Source organism: Lampris incognitus, chromosome 5 (assembly GCF_029633865.1).
Source record: "Lampris incognitus isolate fLamInc1 chromosome 5, fLamInc1.hap2, whole genome shotgun sequence".
Classification (NCBI taxonomy): Eukaryota; Metazoa; Chordata; class Actinopteri; order Lampriformes; family Lampridae; genus Lampris; species Lampris incognitus.
The window spans coordinates 15,920,550-15,941,447 of NC_079215.1; the positions used below are offsets into that span (position 1 = coordinate 15,920,550).

The 20,898-nt window shown below is 42.7% G+C and overlaps 1 protein-coding gene across 5 annotated transcripts in view; it reads right to left on the reverse strand.

Annotated features, from left to right (window-relative positions):
* Positions 1–1,121: 1,121 nt before the first annotated feature.
* Positions 1,122–20,898, reverse strand: part of LOC130112211 (hexokinase-1) — a 39,531-nt gene continuing 19,754 nt past the window's right edge. Inside the window, exons 7-18 of one of the 5 annotated variants that reach the window (XM_056279480.1) lie at positions 18,982–19,165; positions 18,155–18,310; positions 17,799–18,032; positions 16,694–16,998; positions 12,086–12,234; positions 10,758–10,877; positions 9,532–9,627; positions 5,748–5,847; positions 5,362–5,545; positions 4,129–4,284; positions 2,561–2,794; positions 1,122–2,367 (exon numbers count right to left, since the gene is read on the reverse strand). In XM_056279480.1, coding sequence (XP_056135455.1) covers positions 2,220–2,367; positions 2,561–2,794; positions 4,129–4,284; positions 5,362–5,545; positions 5,748–5,847; positions 9,532–9,627; positions 10,758–10,877; positions 12,086–12,234; positions 16,694–16,998; positions 17,799–18,032; positions 18,155–18,310; positions 18,982–19,165 — 2,066 coding nt within the window. In that variant the 3' untranslated portion in view covers positions 1,122–2,219. Of the gene's footprint in view, positions 2,368–2,560; positions 2,795–4,128; positions 4,285–5,361; positions 5,609–5,747; positions 5,848–9,531; positions 9,628–10,757; positions 10,878–12,085; positions 12,235–16,693; positions 16,999–17,798; positions 18,033–18,154; positions 18,311–18,981; positions 19,166–20,898 lie in introns of those variants that run through there. The other 4 variants (XM_056279481.1, XM_056279482.1, XM_056279483.1 and 1 more) reach the window with 4 other exon arrangements.

The following is a 20,898-nucleotide window of genomic DNA, read 5'->3' on the forward strand; positions in this document are numbered from 1 at the left end:
AATCAAGCACAATTAGATACAGTACATGCAAAATACGCAGCTGTATGGCGCGATTTAATTTTTCAGATACTGCCACGTTTCCGTTTGAGTCCAGACTGCGAAGCTGTAGATGGCCGTGGTTAACGATGGTCCGAGGTCCGGGTCCTGAACGACACAGGCTTACCTGGACGGAGGGACACCTGCCGTGCGCGACTCCCACACAGCTCGTTACTTCATTAATCAGGGTCATCTGGTTAATTTACACGCTGACTCCTATGCGCCGCTGACTGGAGGTCCGGTTAAAGACACCCCAGCATGGCCAAGATAACGACGTACGGGCGTACTTAAAAAACGACTCGTCGTTCGTCGCGAATGGCAGTGCCGTTACGGGCAGGTACACACGGGGCCGCCGACTAGCTGGCGTTGGGGTTAGCTCTCGCAACAGGCGAGCAGCTTGGAACGCTGGCAAGCTAACACCAGGCTAGCTGTTGACTTTAGCGTTAGCCACTCCACGGCAGCGTAGATCTGCGCGTAATGCGAGGTTTTCCGAAACGCACAGAGGGCTTCGATTAGAAAGGAAAGCGCCTAAACGGTGAAAATGTTCGACGACGACTGGCCAACGTAGGCCGGCAAAACGTACAAAACAGATTTGGTGGCAGGGTCCACGCTCCAACGCAATGCTAACTTCGGTTACCCAACTAGCTAGCGCATTTAGCAATAGGCAGAATTGCCAAAGTTAGCCTGCCAGCTAGCTAACTAACTAGCTAACAGCCGTTTTTAGCACACAAGCGTTCTCGCTTACATTGTCATCGCATCCATCCAGATACAGAATACATACCTGCAACGAGCAGCGGCAGTTCAGTGCTTCTTAATTCCGGAGACTGGCGTGCGCGCATTGTAAACAAAGAAATGACAGTCATCTACTCGCAAGTATGTTCAGGCGTATCCCTCCAATTTGTGCTGCAGTGTGCAGAGCTACAGAGCAAGGGTGGGTTGCAGACTTGCAGAATGTCAGATTCGTAAGCCTGTGTGGGAATTAACTCCACGCTAAGTGCTTTCGCTCTCTGCCCATTGTGTTTGCGCGTGTTGTTCTTGGATCGAGGTGCTCTCAAGAAAGGAAACGCCACAGGATTTACTGCACAGCAAAATATAATTTTAATGGGTTCGCTTTCCAACGTTTTGATCTCAAACCTACTATGTTGAGGTTAAAAAAAAAGATCCAGTTCTCTCTTGGTCTCATTGCAAGGCATGCAGTCGCCACACTTTTTTTTTTTCGACATTGAAAGCTACAGGTCGCAGTAGTACACACACTGACACTGACACCACATAAAGGCGCTCTTAGTATCCTCTTCTCAGGGTCCAACAAACATTTATTCTCCGTACAGCACGGTGTGTACAAGTGGGATTTCAACACAACACCAAAAATATAGCAGTTCACAAATAGTAACAAGAAAGGCTAACACTCATTTCGCTGGGGCATTCCTTGCCTACAGTGGGAATAAAGGGTACAGAGCAGTTGGAATACTTATTAGGATTTAACATTGACATGAACACAAAAAGGGGTTAGTAGCCAAGCACATTGGTGTGAGCGTTTGGTGAGTAAAATGAAGACGTTTCTACAGCCGTGACTCTTGCATTCAACTCTATGCAGTGAGCCCTTTTGGAATTGGTACTGTAAAACTAATGGAAGTTGGAAAAAAAAAGAAAAGAAAAAAAATCAGTTCTTCATTCCTTAGTGGAATTCCAAGCAGATTTAATTGGGAAAGTCCACCTACATGCTACTCTTGTAACGCTCATAAAAAAAGCACAGACATTTTTCTTTGTATGTCTACGGTGCAAAATCCTAATCACCTCTGAGCTGTAAAGTTGCCTTTGCAATATAAATACAATTATATATATATTCCCCTCCGTATAAAAATAAAATTAGCAATACACAAATATTGCACCCTGAAGAAATTTTATCAGGTTATATCAACAACAAGCTATAGAGGAAAATGTACAAACATTAAAATAATAATAAACCCTCTGGTTTAGTATAAATAAATATCTAGATATGCAGTTATTAATTCCCTATGCGAGGAGTGTGTCTGTCTGGCTGTGGGAGGGGCCAGGTTGGGGCAGGGGTGGAGTCACGGCTGCCAATGGAAGATGGAAGAAGGGGGCATGTGTGCATAAGGTGATGGTAAGGGTGGAGCAGTAGATCATCGCTGAGGCCAAAGGAAGTTGAGGAGGAGGGCTTCTTAATGCTGTGCTTCCTGTTCCCTCTGGCGGCAGCCCACAGCGGTGATGAGGGCAGCCCCCTTCCCACTGCCATCCTCTGACAACAGGAAGTTGACATCACACTTGGGGGCGAGTTCCTTCACCGTTTGGTGGAAGATCCGGGAGAAGCTGCATTGGGGAGCAGATGAAACCAGTCAGAAGATGGTTGACCACTGAACTTGAAGGGACCGAGTGATATTTACGTTATGTTATGTTTATTTTCATATTTCAAAGGGTACAGAAAAAATGACAAACTTTCCATTACATGGCCTGCCCCCTCTCTCCCTCCCTCCTTGTATTTTTTTCTTATCCAAGTCCTTACTGTGGGTGCAGCTTGTAGAGTGTTCCGTCCACCCCCACGGTGATGTCAAGATGGTCCAGTCCTCTGTTCTCACGGATCTTGTCCACCACAGCAGCCATTCCGGCTCCGCATATCTGAGCCGCACGGCGGGACACGGTGCCGCACACTTCCTTGACGATAATACTGTCATCACAGGTGCTGTCCAACCCCAGCTGCTGCAGGATAGCTCTGACCTGAAGCAGGGCCAGACGATCACTACAAGGGAGGGAGAAAGTGTCAAAGGTCAAAGGTCAGCCAACAGCTGGAGAGTCACCAGATACCTCACAGCTGTCCCCATAGGCTAAGGTAGGCTTAAATGACATAAAACTAAGCCGACTTGTTGAACCCCCCCCCAGCATTGCCCTCCGCCTTTTTACAAGTGTATTTTTTAAGCTAGCTGTCATGTTGTAATGAACAGTTAACTCTGGAATCTTCATTTGTATGCAATACGAATAGGAATTTTTACAAATGTGTTTCTGAAAAAAACTATCCTTTGACTAATATCTTTTGTTAAAGTTCGAACAAGTCGGATTATTCGGTTGCGGTTTGTAAACACAACATTCAAAGTTGGACCCTCCTCCCCGGCTCAACGACATGAGGAGGACACGCCCCCTGACCGGAGTTGCCAGAACACATCCCAGTGTACAGGCCAACTCCGTGTCACTCTTCATCCCCATCCCCTCCTTCAGCGCTCGCCAGCGGGTGAAAGCCAACCCCAGATTCACTCTCGTTTTGGAACGAGTTTCGTCCACTTGGCGTTTCGCCTCACTATATTTACATCTTTTCGGCGCTGTGTCCGCCATTGTTGTAGCTTCCTCTTAGACGCATGCTTATGATCTTGATCTGGCACCGGGTCACAACGTTTTTATAGAGTCCCGCGGCCCAAAGGTTAACGCCCAGAAACATCCCGTACACAGCAGAATAAGAAAACACTGGCAGAGGACAGGCTCTCTGCAGATACAGACACCACCACCCATGTCTAGTGAGTCATCAGTGATGACTGAGAGGGATTATTTTCGTATGAGTCTATATATTGGTTTTTTTTAATTCTAACTTAACTGAAATTCATGCATGTTAAAAGTACCACACCCCACGGTCCGGATTCTACCTGGACATATAGGGTACTTTGCTCTACTTTCAAGTATTTTATTTCTTTTCCTCTATTGTGTAGCCTATCTTATCTGAGAAACTGGAAAAGGTGGATATCTTTGCTTTGTACAAATACTATGTATTACACTGTATATTATATATATATATATAGTATACTAGTATTAGTATTCTGAATACTGTACATTGTTTCATCTAATGTCCAAATAAAAGCAGAATTTAAAAAGACAAAAATCTGATTTACAGCAAGAGATTATTGAGTCAAAAGTTCATACAGACAATCTTTACTCTGCATTGGTTTCATGTAGGTTTTGATCATCCTTACATTCAAGATTATCCTCCAGTTGCACTCCACACTAGTCTTTCAGGATAAGAGCATTAGCTTAATGCTAAAAATGTGATGTGAATGTAATCGCTGTTGGGAGCGTAATGACGCAGCTCACCTTTCTATCTGGGACAGGAACTTGGTCTCAAAGATGCCCCTGGTCTTCAGTGTCTCAGAGATCTGTCCGCGGAACAAGAAGCCACGCTTCGTCAAGTCGATCAGGATGTTCCTGACTATCTCCCCCAGGTACATCCCACTGCACATCTTCTCATACCTAGGAAATATAAGAAGGAAAAAGAAGTTATCAATAAGCCCACAGAGGAATGCATTAAAAACACAATGATTTCCATAATCAGGAACAGAAAGATGATTACACACAGTATTACTTTTGGACCTAGGACACATACATATTCGGAAAATGGATGGATTACTTACTATAGTTTAAAGCAATCACAACTGTTGCAACTAACACGTCATCCAACACCATCTAAATTGTCCTGATGTGATCACATCCATCCACCTGGTTGGCTAAAAATGTTTAAATCTATGAATGGCTATTGTCTAGTGGGACTATTGCATTTAACGTTTACATTTTCAACAACGCTGACGGCTCAGCTCCATCAGTTCATTTTGAATGGATTTCTAGGATTTAGAGTGGTCAAACACCAAAGCAGTTACCAACAGCATCAAAGGTGTAAACAAAAACATTCTTCAACATTGTAATTGCTGAGAGGCTGAGAAATTGCTGTGTAAAAGTTTTTCTCTTGAAAAAGACATAGCCCTTCCTACATACCGTTTACCCTGCATACTGTCTGTAAACCACCTCTATACATTTTCTTATGAGGACTACCTAATGTGTCAAACACCGATATATTTTCTTCTCACCCCCCCTTTTTTTTCTCCCTAATTGTATCTGGCCAATTACCTCACTCTTCCGAGACGTCCTGATCTCTGCTCCACCCCCTCTGCTGATCCGGGGGAGGGCTGCAGACTACCACATGCCTCCTCCTATACATGTGGAGTCGTCAGCTGCTTCCTTTTCACCTTTTCACCTTCTTTTCATGCCCCATCTCATTTCATTTTTACAGCTTGTACACAGACATCCATCAATTCATTATCCAAATTGCTTATCCTACACAGGGTCACAGGATGCTGGAGCCCATCCCAGCAGTCATTGGGCGGCAGGCAGGGAGATACCCCGGACAAGGCCGCCAGTCCATCACAGGGCCGACAGATTCACACCTAGGGACAATTTAGTATGTATGGCCGATTAACCTTACCTATATGTCTTTGGACTATGGTTGGCAAAACAAAACAAAAAAACTGACGCTAGTAAACATTTATCCCCCACCTCTGTTTGCCCTCGTTAAGTGAGTTCTCATCCACGGCACAGTCGTACTGCGTCCGGATGTCGTCCAGACAGCCGTTGTCGCCAAACGCCCCCCACTCCATGTTGACGCACATCCGGCCCTCATTTCCGTCGACCATCTCGATGTTTTTCATCTCCTCCATGTAACATGCATTACTGCCGGTCCCTGACAGGAGGCACACCACAGTCTGAGCATTTTACAATACTTCAGACTGTTACACACCACAGACTGTATGCAATATTAGAAAAAAGAGAATATTTAAGGTCTTTGTCTGGTTTAAGTTTTTTTTTCAAGCTTTCGGGTTTTTTTTTGTTTTTTTTGTTTTTTGAGGTTGAGCAATCATTCATTTAAGATGGGTGAACCATACCTGCAATGAGGCCCACCTCACAGGTGGGTTCTTCATATGCACAGGTCATCATCGTCCCAACTGTGTCATTCACTATAGCAACCACATCCAGCTCAAATTCCTGTATGCAAAAAAACAAAAACAAAACCAAAACATAAATGTAATACACATAACTCATTTGATTAACTGCTACAATAACTGATCTCACCCTTCACTACAGATTCATGCATCAGGTCGAAAAACCAAGGCACAGAGCATGTTAGGTCTTCCGCTGAGCGAGGCAGTTTTACAATTTGTGAGTTATTGTTAGATGTTTGTGGTTTTACGTTTTAATAATTACAGGTCATAAAGCAAGGTAAATTTTTGGTAACCCCTCAGTAGGAAAGCAGAATAAAAGAATAGAAAAAAAGATTATTAACAAATGTAACACCTGATCAAGATAAAACCTTGACGCCTGTCGAGTCCTGCATGCTATAAAACTAGGTTCTTCATTTTGAACTCATAATGGTCAACCATGTGCCACGTAGAGAGTCATGTGTATGCAGGTTGTCATAGCGACACAAAACTACTCCATCTGGTTTCTCTGATAAGTCCTCCTGTCTGGTTAAAGATGTGCTTATTACGCATACACGTACATATGGCCGCCCATGGCACATGACTGTCACTGCTTCCAGCTGTTGAGATTTATTCGGAGATGAAGGATCTAACTTTGTAAATTCTCCATAATTCTTATATATTTAACTTCTTTTCTTTTTTTTGCCATAAAAATTAGTGGTAGGATGTTAGGTCAAGCAAGGGGACGATTGCCTCACATGCTGTTCAAAGGTTTCTAATAACCACCTATGAAATCAGCGTGCAAACACTTTCAGCTACCCTACATGTTTTCTTCCGGAAACGTGTTTTCTAGTTTTTTTTTGACCCAGTGTCCACTCTATTCTAAAATAGTGTCTGAATCTAAACATTTAAAGGGAAACAATCACCGGTTTCAACATTACCTCTTGCTAATCTCTTATTGGCTAGAATTTGGTGATATGTCTTGAGGCATGCTCAATAATCCAGGTAAGAAAATCAAAGAAGGTTGCATCAGTTCATCTGGATACAATGTTTCAACCTTCTTTGAATTTGGTGATATGATTCCTGTCACAACAGAGTGGGCATGATTCAGTATATGGTGATATATTACGATGCTACAAACACTGCGATATGCTGCAATGTTTTTTCAAAATTTTGGAAAAATATGAGGAAAACCCCTCAATATTCATAACGTCAGAGTAATCAGAGCTATAGCTAATGTGGCACTGGCAGCGCCTGCTGTTATGGTGGTTCTGTGCAGCTCCATTACAATACTACACCTGCCGGCTAGTGCTCAGACATGTAAACTACACAATGAAGTAGTGCCACTGCCACGTCTCGGTGTGTAATTTTAAGAATCGACAGTGGAGTTTTGTTTTTTGTTTTTTCCGAGCCATCCTGGTCGCTGCTCCACCCTCTCTGTCAACACTTTCTGCCTTGCCTCACTCTTTCCCAAACAACGAAAGCGGTCTTATTTTGCTGTTACTCAACATCGCTATTAGTCTAATTAGTGTTAAGAGTTACTAATACCATTTTTTTTCTTGCTGTGAGTTTAGAGAATGAGTTTTGTCTAATTCAACTCTATGCGGCGACCATAGAGTAGGACGCAGGACACATTGAGCGCAAAGGGGCTTGTGTGTGAAATGTATGACCAATTATTCTCGATAAAACCGGGTCACAAATTGAGGGTTGGACAAAATAGCTTGAGTACATGAGGCAAGACTGTTTTCACTTTTCTGCCACTTCAAGTTTCTCTTCTTTTTTTTTTTGGATTTCTCCCTCTTTTTCTCCCCAATTATCCCCAATTTTGCCCCAATTTTGCCCCCAGTTGTACTTGGCCAATTACCTCACTCTTCCGAGCCGTCTCGGTCGATGCTCCACCCCCTCTGCTGATCCGGAGAGGGCTGCAGACTACCAAATGCCTCCTCCGATACATGTGGAGTCGCCAGGCGCTTGTTTTCACCTGACAGTGAGGAGTTTCACCAGGGGGGACGGAGCGCAGGGGAGGCTCATGCTACGCTACCCGGATGCCCCCTTGACGCAATGTTTTTGACAACTGATTCAATATTGTTACAGACAGTATCGTAATACTCAAGCTTATCAATAATTTCTAACACCTCTAATCTCATTATAAATGTTGTAGGGATAACACTCCATTAGCCGCCATGATACGAAGCAGTCTCCTATGTGTTTCTGAACTTCAGGGCTTGCAAAAGAGCTGCACAGTATAAGAATGTGTGAATTACACCACTGCATTATACAACTGTATGCAGTGTTGTTATTCACATTGCAAACCAGGAATTAAGTTTTCACATTCATGGATTGTCCACCAGTGAAGTCACCAGACACAATTTCGGCTGTGTTTCAGACATACAGAAAACTGCTCAGTATTATAGCTGCTAACGGAGTGCCATGCCTCCAACATATATAGAGATAATGCTGAAATTCACGATTATTTCCCTTTAGGAAGTTGACTAACTATTTTGACAGGAGGATGATATCAAACATGGCATCCTTTAAGATGGCACTCCAAGCAAAATGCAGATCATTCCCAACCAGCAAACTCTACAGCAGACAGTTAAATGTAGTACTCCGACTGGTTCACATACCCACATATCCCAAAAACATAGCTCAACACACAAAATACACAGATAAAGGTCTTTGTGATTTCAAGTTTTAAATATCAAATTATGATTTAAAATTTCAAATATCAAAGTGAGAGCCAATGTTGCAGACACAACAATCGCAGTCCTCCACACACCTCTCGGAGAAAGCTTTCACCATCTTTACAACATGCTATTACAATAACCAAACATCTCTGCAGTCCGGATCTGCTTTACCTGTAGTTCAACAATTCTCTTTCAATTAATACTTACTGGATCCTCCATCTAAAAGGTAAAATTGATAAAAGAAACTGAAAAATTATGGCTTATGGATGAATGGTACCCCTCACATGAAGGTACGACACAGTGATTCCTTCATTACAGAGAATGTGCATCATTGTAATGGGGGACATGAACAACACTGGACAATGCAGGCTAGGTCTAAATAATTCGAGTTCTGGGTGGTCACCATGGGTGCCTTTCATCTCATCAGCTACAGAAAAGACCTCAGTATAAAATCCCCTCATGTCAGATTTACAAAAATCTCAAAATAAGAGTCAGTCCAATATTTTGCCCAGGGAAGCAAACATGGAAGGCATCAATATGATTTATGATACCCATATATTTACTGTGATTCTGAGTACTTGAGGAGAGTAGTTTTCCTCTGAAATGTTCATGCAATTGTGGTTCTTCCACATCCTTCCCAGTCTTTCTCCCAGTCATGGTATAATTGAAGGCCTCGGGGAGTTAAGTTTCTTTTCTTTCTTTTTCTTTTTTTAAAGCAACAAATCAACACAAATTCTTATGTGCAAACTGACTTGGCAACTGAATTTACTTTAAACAAAATAAAATAGACTAAGTAAAATATTTTCCCTTGGACACTATCACACTAAAACACACATGGGGTCTACAACCTCTTTGTTATTCCGAAGGAGATTTTGGCTAAATGACACTACTTAAAAACATTCCCTCTAGCCATGGCGTGGACACGTTTTTATTTGGAGCATCATGTGTTTGTAGTAAGAGATGGATCAACACTAACAGGAGGAAAATATTCAATGTTATTTTGTTCCTGTGATGTCACAGTTTTGGTAATGACATCACCAGTGATCTTATCCGTCTCCTGTTACCTCTTTCCTCTTGATTCCCTCCCGTAGGAGCTCCACCACATCCTCCCCCTCACAGTCAGTGGCTTTGAAGCCTTTGGTCCAGTTAACAAGGATACCCTGTTTGGATAGCAGACAGCACATAGCAACCAAATGGTTAATGACAGGGGCAATTCTTAGTAGTATGAGTACAGATAAGTAGATAAAACAGCAGTTGTTGGTTGAACAAGTACCACCAATTGTTGGTAAAACTAGTAAAGATGACCACAGATAAATAGCAATACTTGTACATTTACACAATAATCGTTGGCAATACTACTACAGATAAGCACAGATAAACAGCAGCTGTTGGGAGTACTGGGACGCCCCCAGGTGTCCCCAAACTGACCACAGACTGATTCTGTAAATAAAAAATGTGCTCTTGTGAAATGGTATGTGGGAGTGATAATGGTTACAATTTGTTTTAGTGTGCTTTAAATAACAAATAGACGGACTTTTATCCCTTAAGTACAAGGCTTGTTGCCAACCATATAAAAGTACTGTAGAGTTCCATATGGGCCTAAAATCTAAACCATAGCTTTATTCAAAACTGTACTTTTCTATTTTCTTTTTGGCTTGTTTCCCCTCTTTTTCGCCCCAATTGTACTTTGCCAATTACCCCACTCTTCCGAGCCATCCTGGTCGCTGTTCCACCCCCTCTCCTGATCCGGGGAGGGCTGCAGACTACCACATGCCTCCTCCGATACATGTGGAGTCGCCAGCTGCTTCTTTTCACCTGACAGTGAGCAGTTTCGCCAGGGGGATGTAGCGTGTGGGAGGATCACACTATTCCCCCCAGTTCCCCTTCCCCCCTGAACAGCTGCCCTGACCGACCAGAGGAGGTGCTAGTGCAGCGACCAGGGAAACATATCCACATCTGGCTTCCCACCTGCAGACACGGCCAAATGTCTGTAGGGATGCCTGACCAAGCCAGAGGTAATACTGGGATTCAAACCGGCGATCCCCGTGTTGGTAGGCAATGGAATAGACCGCTATGCTACCCAGATGCCCCGCTTTCTATTTTCTGAGCTCAAACTGTCCCCTATCTACAAGTCCCCAAAGCCTGTGTTTATTAATCTGGGTTTGTGTGCTTCTCTCTCTTTTTTTTTTCAGCTCAGGACTAATATGGGATCTGGTTTTCATTAAGCCTGTCTGGACAATAACTGAGGACAAAGAAACATGGCGAACTGTAAACTAAGTGATGGACTTACAGCGTCCAGGCTAGTCTGGTGACAGGGGAAGGAGAAGGTAAATCCCAGGGGCAGACGTGCACTCTTCATCCCCATGTAGTCCAGGAAGTCAGAGATACAGTGCACAATGTGGTCGAAGAGCTGCAAATTGGAGAGAGCCTTTCATTAGAACTCTAGAAAATAAAAGCTACAAACGAAACCAAGGTATGCAATGCATCTGGCAAATCTTGCAAGATAATAAAAAATACGAATAGTTAAAAATGTAAATCTAGATTCATTTGTAGCGCTTATAGTTTTTTTCTCAATAGCTTAAATGCAATTCCAAGTGAAATCCTCACAACAGGAATAATAAGCGTTCAACTATACCTGTATTCCTAAAGTCCCTAAAATATTCAAAACGTAAAACTTGTGTATCAAATCTAAATAAACCTGGGCAACAATGTCACCGAATGGAAATACGTCTAGACAGGCACTATGCTAAATAGCAGCATCAATAGGACATGGTCGACCCTGAATGCATCTACCTTATATACGACACTTAGACCTGGTGAAAAGCAAATCACTGTAATTAGTTTATAGATTAATGTGTCAACTGTTGTCGTCAAAGACTGACACGCATACAAAAATTGTACAAAAATATTGATTTCAGTATTACAAACAGCATTCTAACCTACTATAATGAAAAAGGAAATATTGAAAAGATACCTCACTAGCATTTCAACAGTCATCCAGTCTCTCCTCACTGTTTGCCCACAACATTTCACCAGTGTATTGACTCTTGCTTTTATTTTAGTATTTTGCATGAAAGGATTTGTCTACAATGACGATATGTCTACATGTATGTGAGAGTGATAGAATTCAACTGAAATCAATATCCATTTTGATTTGCAACACTTGATTTTTGTGTCAGTTGTATGACACTGGTGTTTAAAGGATTGCAAAAATATGCTTTGCATTTGCATTTTGTGTAGGAGCATTAAGAAATTATACAGTGTTATGAGCAAATAAGAAAATGGTGTGGGGTTTTGACACCATTTTGAGAACATAGATGATCAAGATTGCACTTAAGCAATTGAGAAAAAGTGTAAGTCCATTGTAAATGCATCCACCAAATAGTTTAAAGTACCAATCTCCAAGATTCTCACTTGAATAAATATCCATTAAGTTACTATCTTGCAGACATTTAAATTATTTTCTATACGTTATTGTTAACATCTATCGTGAACGGTAGATTTGGCTTTATTTGTTGTAGATTATGAGAACTAAATGTGAATTATGTCCAAAAGAGTAGTCTTGTAAAAACAAAGACTTGAAACCAAAATATTGGATGCCTTCACTGACTTAGTTACCTCTTCTCCTGTGCCCTGCATAACTTCGATGGGAATGGCGTAGATTTTGTTGTGCATCTCCACTGTTCGCCTCTTCCCACTGCGAATCTTCACCAAAAGTACACGGAAGTTCGTCCCGCCGAGGTCCAGAGCAAGGAAATCCCCATTCTCTGGAACAGTAGAAAGGTCTTGTTAGCGAAGGAGACAACGAAACTTAGCCAAACCAGAATTTGTAAGGAGTCATTATAAAATATGACATGTTTTTAAAAAAAATAAAATTAAATAATTTGACTACTTCTTTGAAATACAGAATTCTTCAAACTAAAGGGCTGTAGGATTAAAGGGAATTTTCACTGACAGTTTTGTGTATGTGCAATCAATACTGATGAGTAATGTAGTCGATTGAAGCAATAAAGTCCTCACTGTTTACTATAGTGACAGAGAAATCGGTGTTGCCCTGGTCAGAGAGTCTTCCCCACAGTGCCTACACTTATCAGAATGCATGAAATCCATGAAAAATCCTCTACGCTATTGTTGTGTGACGTCATTTACACCATTGGAAACGTAGCTTAGCTGAGAGAAAGAGGAGAGTTTTTTTTTTAACAGTGTTTTTTAAGTAGATTAGAAACCTAGCCAGTGGGGATCCACATGCCAATGCCGGTCCCAAGCCCGGATAAATGGGCAGGGTTGCGACAGGAAGGGATTCTGGTGTAAAGCCTCTGCCAAATCAAATATGCGAATCATAAATCAGATTTCCATATCAGATCGGCTGAGGCCCGGGTTACCAATGACCGCCACCAGTACTGTTGGCTAGCAGGGTGCCGGTGGAAACTATGGTACTATTGGGCAAAGGATTAGGAGAGAAGGAAGGCATGTCCAGAGACAGTGGCAGAGGAGGAAGGGTAGGAGTGTGGAGGTGAGCTTTGAATGTTGGCACTATGATTGGTTAAGGGAGAGTGCTGGCTGATAGTATATCTACCTTCCTTCTCTCTATCATGTGTGTTAGAGAGACCAGGTGGAAGGGGAGTAAGGCCAGGAGCATAGGAGGTGGGTTCAAACTCTTCTACCATAGTACGGATGGGAGGAGAAATGGGGTAGAGGTAATTCTGAAGGAAGAGTATTTTAAGAGTGTGTTGGAGCTTACGAGAATAATGAGTATGAAACTGGAAATCGAAGGTGTGATGATGAATGTTATCAGTGCATATGTCCCGCAAGGTGATTGTGAGACAGAAGAGAAAGAAGAATTCTGGAGTGAGTTGGATGAAGTGGTGGAGAGTATACCCAAGGAGGAGAGAGTGGTGATTGCAGCGGACTTCAGTAGGCATGTTGGTGAAGGGAACGGAGGTGATGAGGAGGTGATGGGTAGGTATGGTGTCAAGGAGAGGAATGTGGAAGGACAGATAGATGGTGGTGGATTTTGCAAAAAGGATGGAAATGGCTGTGGTGAATATGTATTTCAAGAAGAGGGAGGAACACAGGGTGATGTATAGAGTGGAGGGAGGTGCACACAGGTGGACTATATTTTATGTAGGAGGTGCAATCTTAAAGAGATTGGAGACTGCAAGGTGGTGACAGGGGAGAACATAGTTAGGCAGCATCGGCTGGAGGTCTGTAAGATGACCTCAGAGATCAAGAAGAGAAAGAGAGTGAAGGCAGAGCCAAGGATCAAATGGTGAAAGTTGATGAAGGAAGACTGTTGTGTGGAGTCAGGCAGGAGTTAAGACAGACACTGGGTGGTAGAGAAGAGTTGGCTGGGTAACCACTCCAGAAATGGTGAGGGGGGCAGCTAGGAAGGTACTTGGTGTGCCATCTGGAGAGAGGAAGGAAGACAAGTATATGGAGAAAGAGGTTGGCGAAGAAAAAGTGGGATAGTCAGGGAGATGAAGAAAGTAGACAGGAGTACAAGGAGATGTGACGTAAGGCAAAGAGAGGTGGCGAAGGCAAAGGAAAAGACATATGGCAAGTTGTATGAGAGGTTGGACACTAAGGAAGGAGAAAAGGACGTGTACCGATTGGTGAGACAGAGGGACCGAGCAGGGAAGGATGTGAAGCAGGTTAGGGTGATGAAGGATAGAAATGGAAATGTGCTGACAAGTGAGGAGAGTGTGTTGAGAAGGTGGAAGAAGTATTTTGACGAGCTGATGAATGAAGAAAATCAGAGAGAGAATATTGGATGATGTGGGGATCGTGAATCAGGGAGTATGGTGGATTAGCAAGGATGAAGGGAGGGCAGCTATGAAGAGGAAGAAGAGTGGAATACGGGTTGGTCCAGATGACATATCTTTGGAGGCACGGAGATGTTTTAGGAGAGATGGCAGTGGAGTTTTTAAGTAGATTGTTTAACACAATCTTAGAAAGTGAGAGAATGCCTGAAGAGTGGACGAGAAGTATACTGGTACTGATTTTTAAGAATAAGGGTGATGTGCAGAACTGTAGCAACTACAGAGGTATAAAGTTGATCACCCACAGCATGAACATATGGGAAAGAGTAGTAGAAGCTATAGGTTAAGAGGAGAGGTGATGATTAGCGAGCAGCAGTATGGTTTCATGCCAGGAAAGAGCACTACAGATGTGATGTTTGTTTTGAGGGTGTTGATGGAGAAGTATAGAGAAGGCCAGAAGGAGTTACATTGTCTCTTTGTGGATTTAGAGAAAGCATATGACAGGGTGCTGAGAGAGGAGGTGTGATATAGTATGAGGAAGTTGGGAGTGGAAGAGAAGTATGTAAGTGTAGTGTAGGATATGTATGAGGGCAGTGAGACAGTGGTGAGGTGTGCGGTAGAAGTGACAGATGGGTTCAAGGTGGAGGTGGGATTACATCAAGGATCAGCCCTGAGCCCTTTCTTGTTTGCAATGGTGATGGACAGGTTGACGGACGACATCAGGCAGGAGTCTGTGTGGACTATGATATTTGCGGATGACATTATGATCTGTAGCGAGAGTAGGGTGCAGGTTGAGGAGAGTCTGGAAAGGTGGAGGTATGCACTGGAGAGCAGAGGAATGGAAGTCAGTAGGAGCAACACAGAATACATATGCATGAATGAGAGGGAGGACAGCAGAATGATGAGGATGCAAGGAGTAGAGGTGACGAAGGTGGCTGAGTTTAAATACTTGGGGTCAACTGTTCAAAGTAACAGGGAGTGCAGAAGAGAGGTGAAGAAGAGAGTGCAGGCAGCGTGGAGTGGGTGGAGGAGAGTGTCAGGAGTTAGTTGCAACAGAAGGGTACCAGCTAGAGTGAAAGGGAAGGTTTACAAGATGGTGGTGAGACCAGCTATGTTATATGGTTTGGAGACAGTGACACTGATGAAAAGACCGGAGGCGGAGTTGGAGGTGGCAGAGTTGAAGATGCTAAGATGTTCAATGGGAGTGACGAACAAGGACAGGATTAGGAATGAGCATATTAGAGGGACAGCTCAGGTTGGACGGTTTGGAGACAAAGCAAGACAGGGGAGATTGAGATGGTTTGGACATGTGTGGAGGAGAGATGCTGGGTATATTGGGAGAAGGATGCTGAAGATGAAGCTGCCAGGCAAGAGGAAAAGAGGAAGGCCAAAGACAAAGTTTATGGATGTAGTGCAGGAGGACATGCAGGCGGTTGGCATGACAGAGGAAGATGCAGAGGCCAGGAAGAGACGGAAATGGATGATCCACTGTGGTGACAACGGCAGCAGCCGAGAGAAGAAGAAGAAGAAGAAGAAGTAGTAGTTTTGAGTAGATTAGAGTATCAGAAACCTGGTTAGGCTGTTGTTTTTCTGGCCGCCAACTGACATTACGATACATAATTTCATGACCAGAAAAAGAGAAAGGTTTCACTGCTGCTCCAGAGATGCAGAAGCGACCAGGAACAACTGCAGGTGTTTTTCATGTGCTATCCCTGTCGCAGATAGACAAATTTTCCCTTTTAAGGCCCAAAGTAGCTAATAACTAAAATAATAGTTAAAAAAAAGTCTAACTATTTTATTCAGATAGAAAAGATCTCTTATTTTGAGTCAATGTCCTCATATAGTCTCATTTATGTTTGAGTTTCATGATCTCAGTTGGTTTAACAAGAGTGGTTAAAGTTTGAGAACATACAGAAGGACCTCCATTGACTGGGCTCACGTCTGAGGATTGATGATAACTTGACATGCAAGAACCTGATATACAGTACTCGTCCTCTCTGCGTTTGATTTTGTAATAATGTACTTCTGGAGGACTGCCAGCTACTCTGCTTCTGCTTGCATGGAATTTAAATAGGAGGCCTGGGAGCCTATTCTAATTAACCCCTTATAACGTGTGAGTACGCCATTATGTTTATTCCCCCACAGCTACTAGTACAATACATCCAGATATTTCGTTATCTACAACAAATAAAGCCAAATCTACCGGTTATGATACACATTACCAAAAAAAAAATTTAGAAAATAATTCTAGATTCTGCAATATGTCTAAATTCTATGTATAAATTCTGCAATATGTTATGTATGTCTGCAATGCATAACAAACCAAAATGCCAGCGCTGTAAGCCCATGTACTGAATACAGCTGTGATTAACACTAAGAAGAAAAACCTTTTAAAAACACACTCAATTATTCATCCTCCTATCCCTCCATCCCTGTGTATTACAATCTCCTGCCTATATATAGTCACCTGTCCCATCCGGTGTTCTCCGAACAAAAGTGGGCAACATTTTGACTGTGGCATCGTTGTGGGTGTTCTTCTGCAGGCCCCTCTCAATCTCCGTCCTCATCTTCTTCTTCACCTCCAGCAGCTGGGCTTTACTCAGCCGGAACTCGGCCAGGGTCTGCTGGATCTGACGGGCCTGGTCGGCCAACCGATACGCCACGGCCGTCACCATAGCAGCGCCTTTAGCACTCCCACTCTCGGACAACAGGAAGCGGACGTCCGAGTCCGGGACCAAGCGCCGCACCGTTTTGTGGAGACGGCGGGCGTACCTGTTGCAGAAGCAGACGTTTTTGTTTTTTTATATTAGCGAGATACTGGAAAGCAAAGGAGGAGTTGTATTTGCACATGAAGTATACTGAGCCTGCAATACAATTTTCAAACAGCGAAGGCCAGTAATCAGGGACAAAATGGTGTCTTTGTAGCAGCACTGTTATTTCACAGCAAGAAGGTCCTGGTCTTGATCCCTTCTATGTGGAAGGTATATGTTCTCTCTCTCTTAGTGTGGGTTTCCACTTTCCTCCCACAGTCTAATGACATGCATTCAAGACGCTGAATTGACTCAAGTGAATATATAGGGTTAACATAAGAAAGCATAGTTCTGAATAGGCTGTCCTTAACCTTCCCGCTGGGGTTAAACATACAAAAGATCTCACGGTGCAGAACAGGTAATACGTGAAAACAAGACAATCACTTGCTTAACCATAGCTAGGAAAACCTCTGCGTGGGTGTGTGTGAGATCATGTCGTGTGTGAATACAAGCCCCCTTTAGGGCAGGGCCAAGTGCATGTATGTTCATGTATGTGTGAGTTTGCTGATAGATGGTGTTGGAGCAGTATATATATGAACCCTGGTTAGGGTAAAGGAGAAGTGAATGTCTGAATGTTTGTGTTTGAATGTTAACAGTTAATAGTGGGTCAGCAGTTGGGCCCTATATGTTTGTAAAGATAAAATGCACAAAAAAAAAAGAAATTGCAGGCTGCAGTTAAATGATATGTTACCTAAGCATCGTTTAAAATATCCCTGCCTCCCTACTCGTCATGCTCTTTCCCCCTATGGACTGAATACTCACTGAGGGTGCATCTTGTAGAGAGACCCATCAATGCCCACAGTTGTTCGGAGACGAGCCACTCCCTTGTTCTCCTTTAGCCGAGCCAGGATGCCCCCGAGGGTGGCGGCAATAAGGTTTGCAGAACGGAAAGACACAATGGTGCAGACGTGCTGCACAGCGAGGCAGTCTTCATCTGAGGGTTCCACGCCGAGCCTCGTCAGGATCTCCATGCACTTTTTCAGCCCCTCCTTGCTCCTAAGACAGAAGGTAGATCTCATTACAGTAACACATATATGTCAAACAGCATCACACGCAGATTATTAAAAGATTTCAGTTGTACGCATTATAAAATGCGAGTAGTTTTCCCCCATACTCACTTTTCAATGGCAGAAACATGCTTTGTTTCAATCTTTCCTTTGGTCAGGAGCTCAGGGGTGATTCGTCCCTCAAACAGCAGGCCTTCTTTAGCCATCTTGACCAAAATGAGTCTAACCAGTTCTCCCATGTACATCCCACTGGCCATCTTCTCGAACCTAACCAAATGGTGACAGCAGCAATGCGTCAGACAATGTGCAGGGTTGGCACGACATGGTGTTGTCATGTCACCCTCCCTTAAATGACCCACAGTAGGGATGACAAAGTGCTGTGAACTTGCAGTGTGTGATCTTTAAAGGCCTACAGATGTGATTTAAGGAATTCAATTTAACGTTCTATTCATGAACTGAATTTTAAGGGGTCAGTCATAACATGATTACAGTAAGTTAGAATAATGTGACGGTGAATAGCCTAAGCTGTGGTGTTGATTCCCCCCAACAAAACATAAATGTATAGCAGGTGATCAAATCTAAATGTAGGCCTTGGATACACACATGCCTCCACGGATACAGATTGAACTGGTGGTTGTAGGACAAAAAAGGGGGTTACATAGGTGAGACAGGATGCAGCAGAATGATAAAAAAAACGAAAACAAACAATGGTAGTTTTCTTGAATGGCAGATTTAATTCTGCAGAAGATGCAATGTCTTTGAATAATGAACATTATGCAGGCACAGTGTGACTGGTCCGTTCACTGTTTGGACAGGCCTGCCTTTTTGAAATTACTGGCAGGCAAGACTCAGTCTGCATAAAAGATTGTTTTGATCCACTCGGGATATTGATCTGGCTACCATAGCTTCTTTCCTGTATGTTAAAGTAAATGTCTTACAGTTGTTTTCCTGGATTGAGGGAGCCCCGGTCAATCTCACGGTCGAATTCTGTGCGGATGTCCTCCAACAACCCATCGTCCCCGAAGGCGCCCCACTCCGTGTTGATGCACATTCGGCCCTCGTCTCCCTCTACCAGGTCGATGTGACGCAGCTCTTCCATGTAGCAGGCGTTGGTTCCCGTACCTGGAAGGAGTCCGAGCGTCATGAGACCTTTGTTGTAATATCTGCAGTTCTGTGTAACTCAGTGAGTACTAGAGCAACACACCAAAATGACAAGAGTAGAGGATTTCCTAAGTAAGCTAATGCCAGGAAGGGCAGTATTTCTGCTATTTGCCCCAAGTTAGTCTTCTCCAGAAGACAGTGGACTACAGCAACACTACTCTTACGTAGTTGCCATACATACATTTTATCTTTTTTTTTAACTTAGTTTTTATTTCAATTTCACAACTTATGCAACCAAATTCACAATTTTTCCTGCTGTTTTTTCCATTTTTTTCAGCTGTACCCACATGGTTTACAGATAATTCAACAAAAGGGAAAAAAAAAACAAAAAAAAAACAAAAACAAAGCAAACAACAAAAAAACCCCCCGCTTTACTTCAGCTTGAAGTGTTAGTTGTAATAGCGGTACAAATTAAAGACATGAATAAATATTTTTAAAAAAAGGGGAAAGGAGGGGTCAGGGTCAGGGAGGGGAGTTGTGTACACATGTGTGTAGTGGTATGGCATCGTGTATATGCATAGACAGATAAGGTGAATTGAGAAGATAGAGATGCATGTATGATACAGAATGTATACAAGGGTCTGGAGCACTCCACTGTCTCAATATAGCCATGGCCGGGCTCCACCTTTTAATAAATATATCTTTCTGAAGTCTCAAAGAATATGTTATTTGTTCCATCTGATATATTTCCCATACTTTCTCAATCCATAAATTGTATGTTGGAGGGTCAGATTTTAACCACTTAATTGTTATGCATTTAATTGCTGCTGTTAGTAATATTTGCAAAAGGTATTTTTTATGTCTTCCCTCAATCCCTTCCGGCATTAATCCCAGTAATGCCATCTTTGGATCTTTTGTGAAGTTTTGGTGGAATACTTCTTTAGGTGCCTCAAACACCTCTTCCCAAAATGTTCTTAATTTAGGGCATGTCCAAAATATGTGGGTATGGTTGCCAATTTGTGTTCCACAATTTCTCCAGCATTTATTTGAGTGTGTTGGGCCCACATTTTAGCCACTATTTCTGGTGTCTGAAAGAATCTCATAGTTACCTTCCATTTGAATTCCCTCCATGTATTTGAATTGGTTACTAGATTTGCTTCAGTACATATTTCTTCCCACATGTCCGGTGGTATATCTGTATTCATTTCAGTTTCCCAGCTTCCTTTTATCTGCAGTGTATTATTCATATTCAAACCTAAAAATAGTTGGTAAACATGACTTATGACTTTCTTATCCCCGATCCCTGTTTTTAATTTTATCAAGAACTCTTCAGTTGGAGTGGGCACCAACACGCGATCCCACTCTTTTATGTTTTGTTAAAAAGTCCCTTAATTGTAAATACCTGAAAAAATATGTGGTAGGAAGCATAAACTCCTCTCTCAGCTGTTCAAATGATTTAAGGATGCCATCCTTATGAAGTTGATGTAGATTACTGAGACCATGTTCTGACCATTTTCTAAAACCTGCGTCTATATGGGAGGGTACAAAATCCTTTATAAATCCGATACTAGTTAGTGCAGAAATTATTTTAGGCAATCCAAATGACAGTTTTATTTTACTCCAGATTTTAGTGTAACTCTAGTCCATTCACCCATTTGAGTTTCTTTAAGGGGACATCTAGGAAAGGCAAGGTCTGTAGGGGCTTCACACACACAAGCTTTTTTCTATGTTAAGCCAACGAGTACATGTAAGAT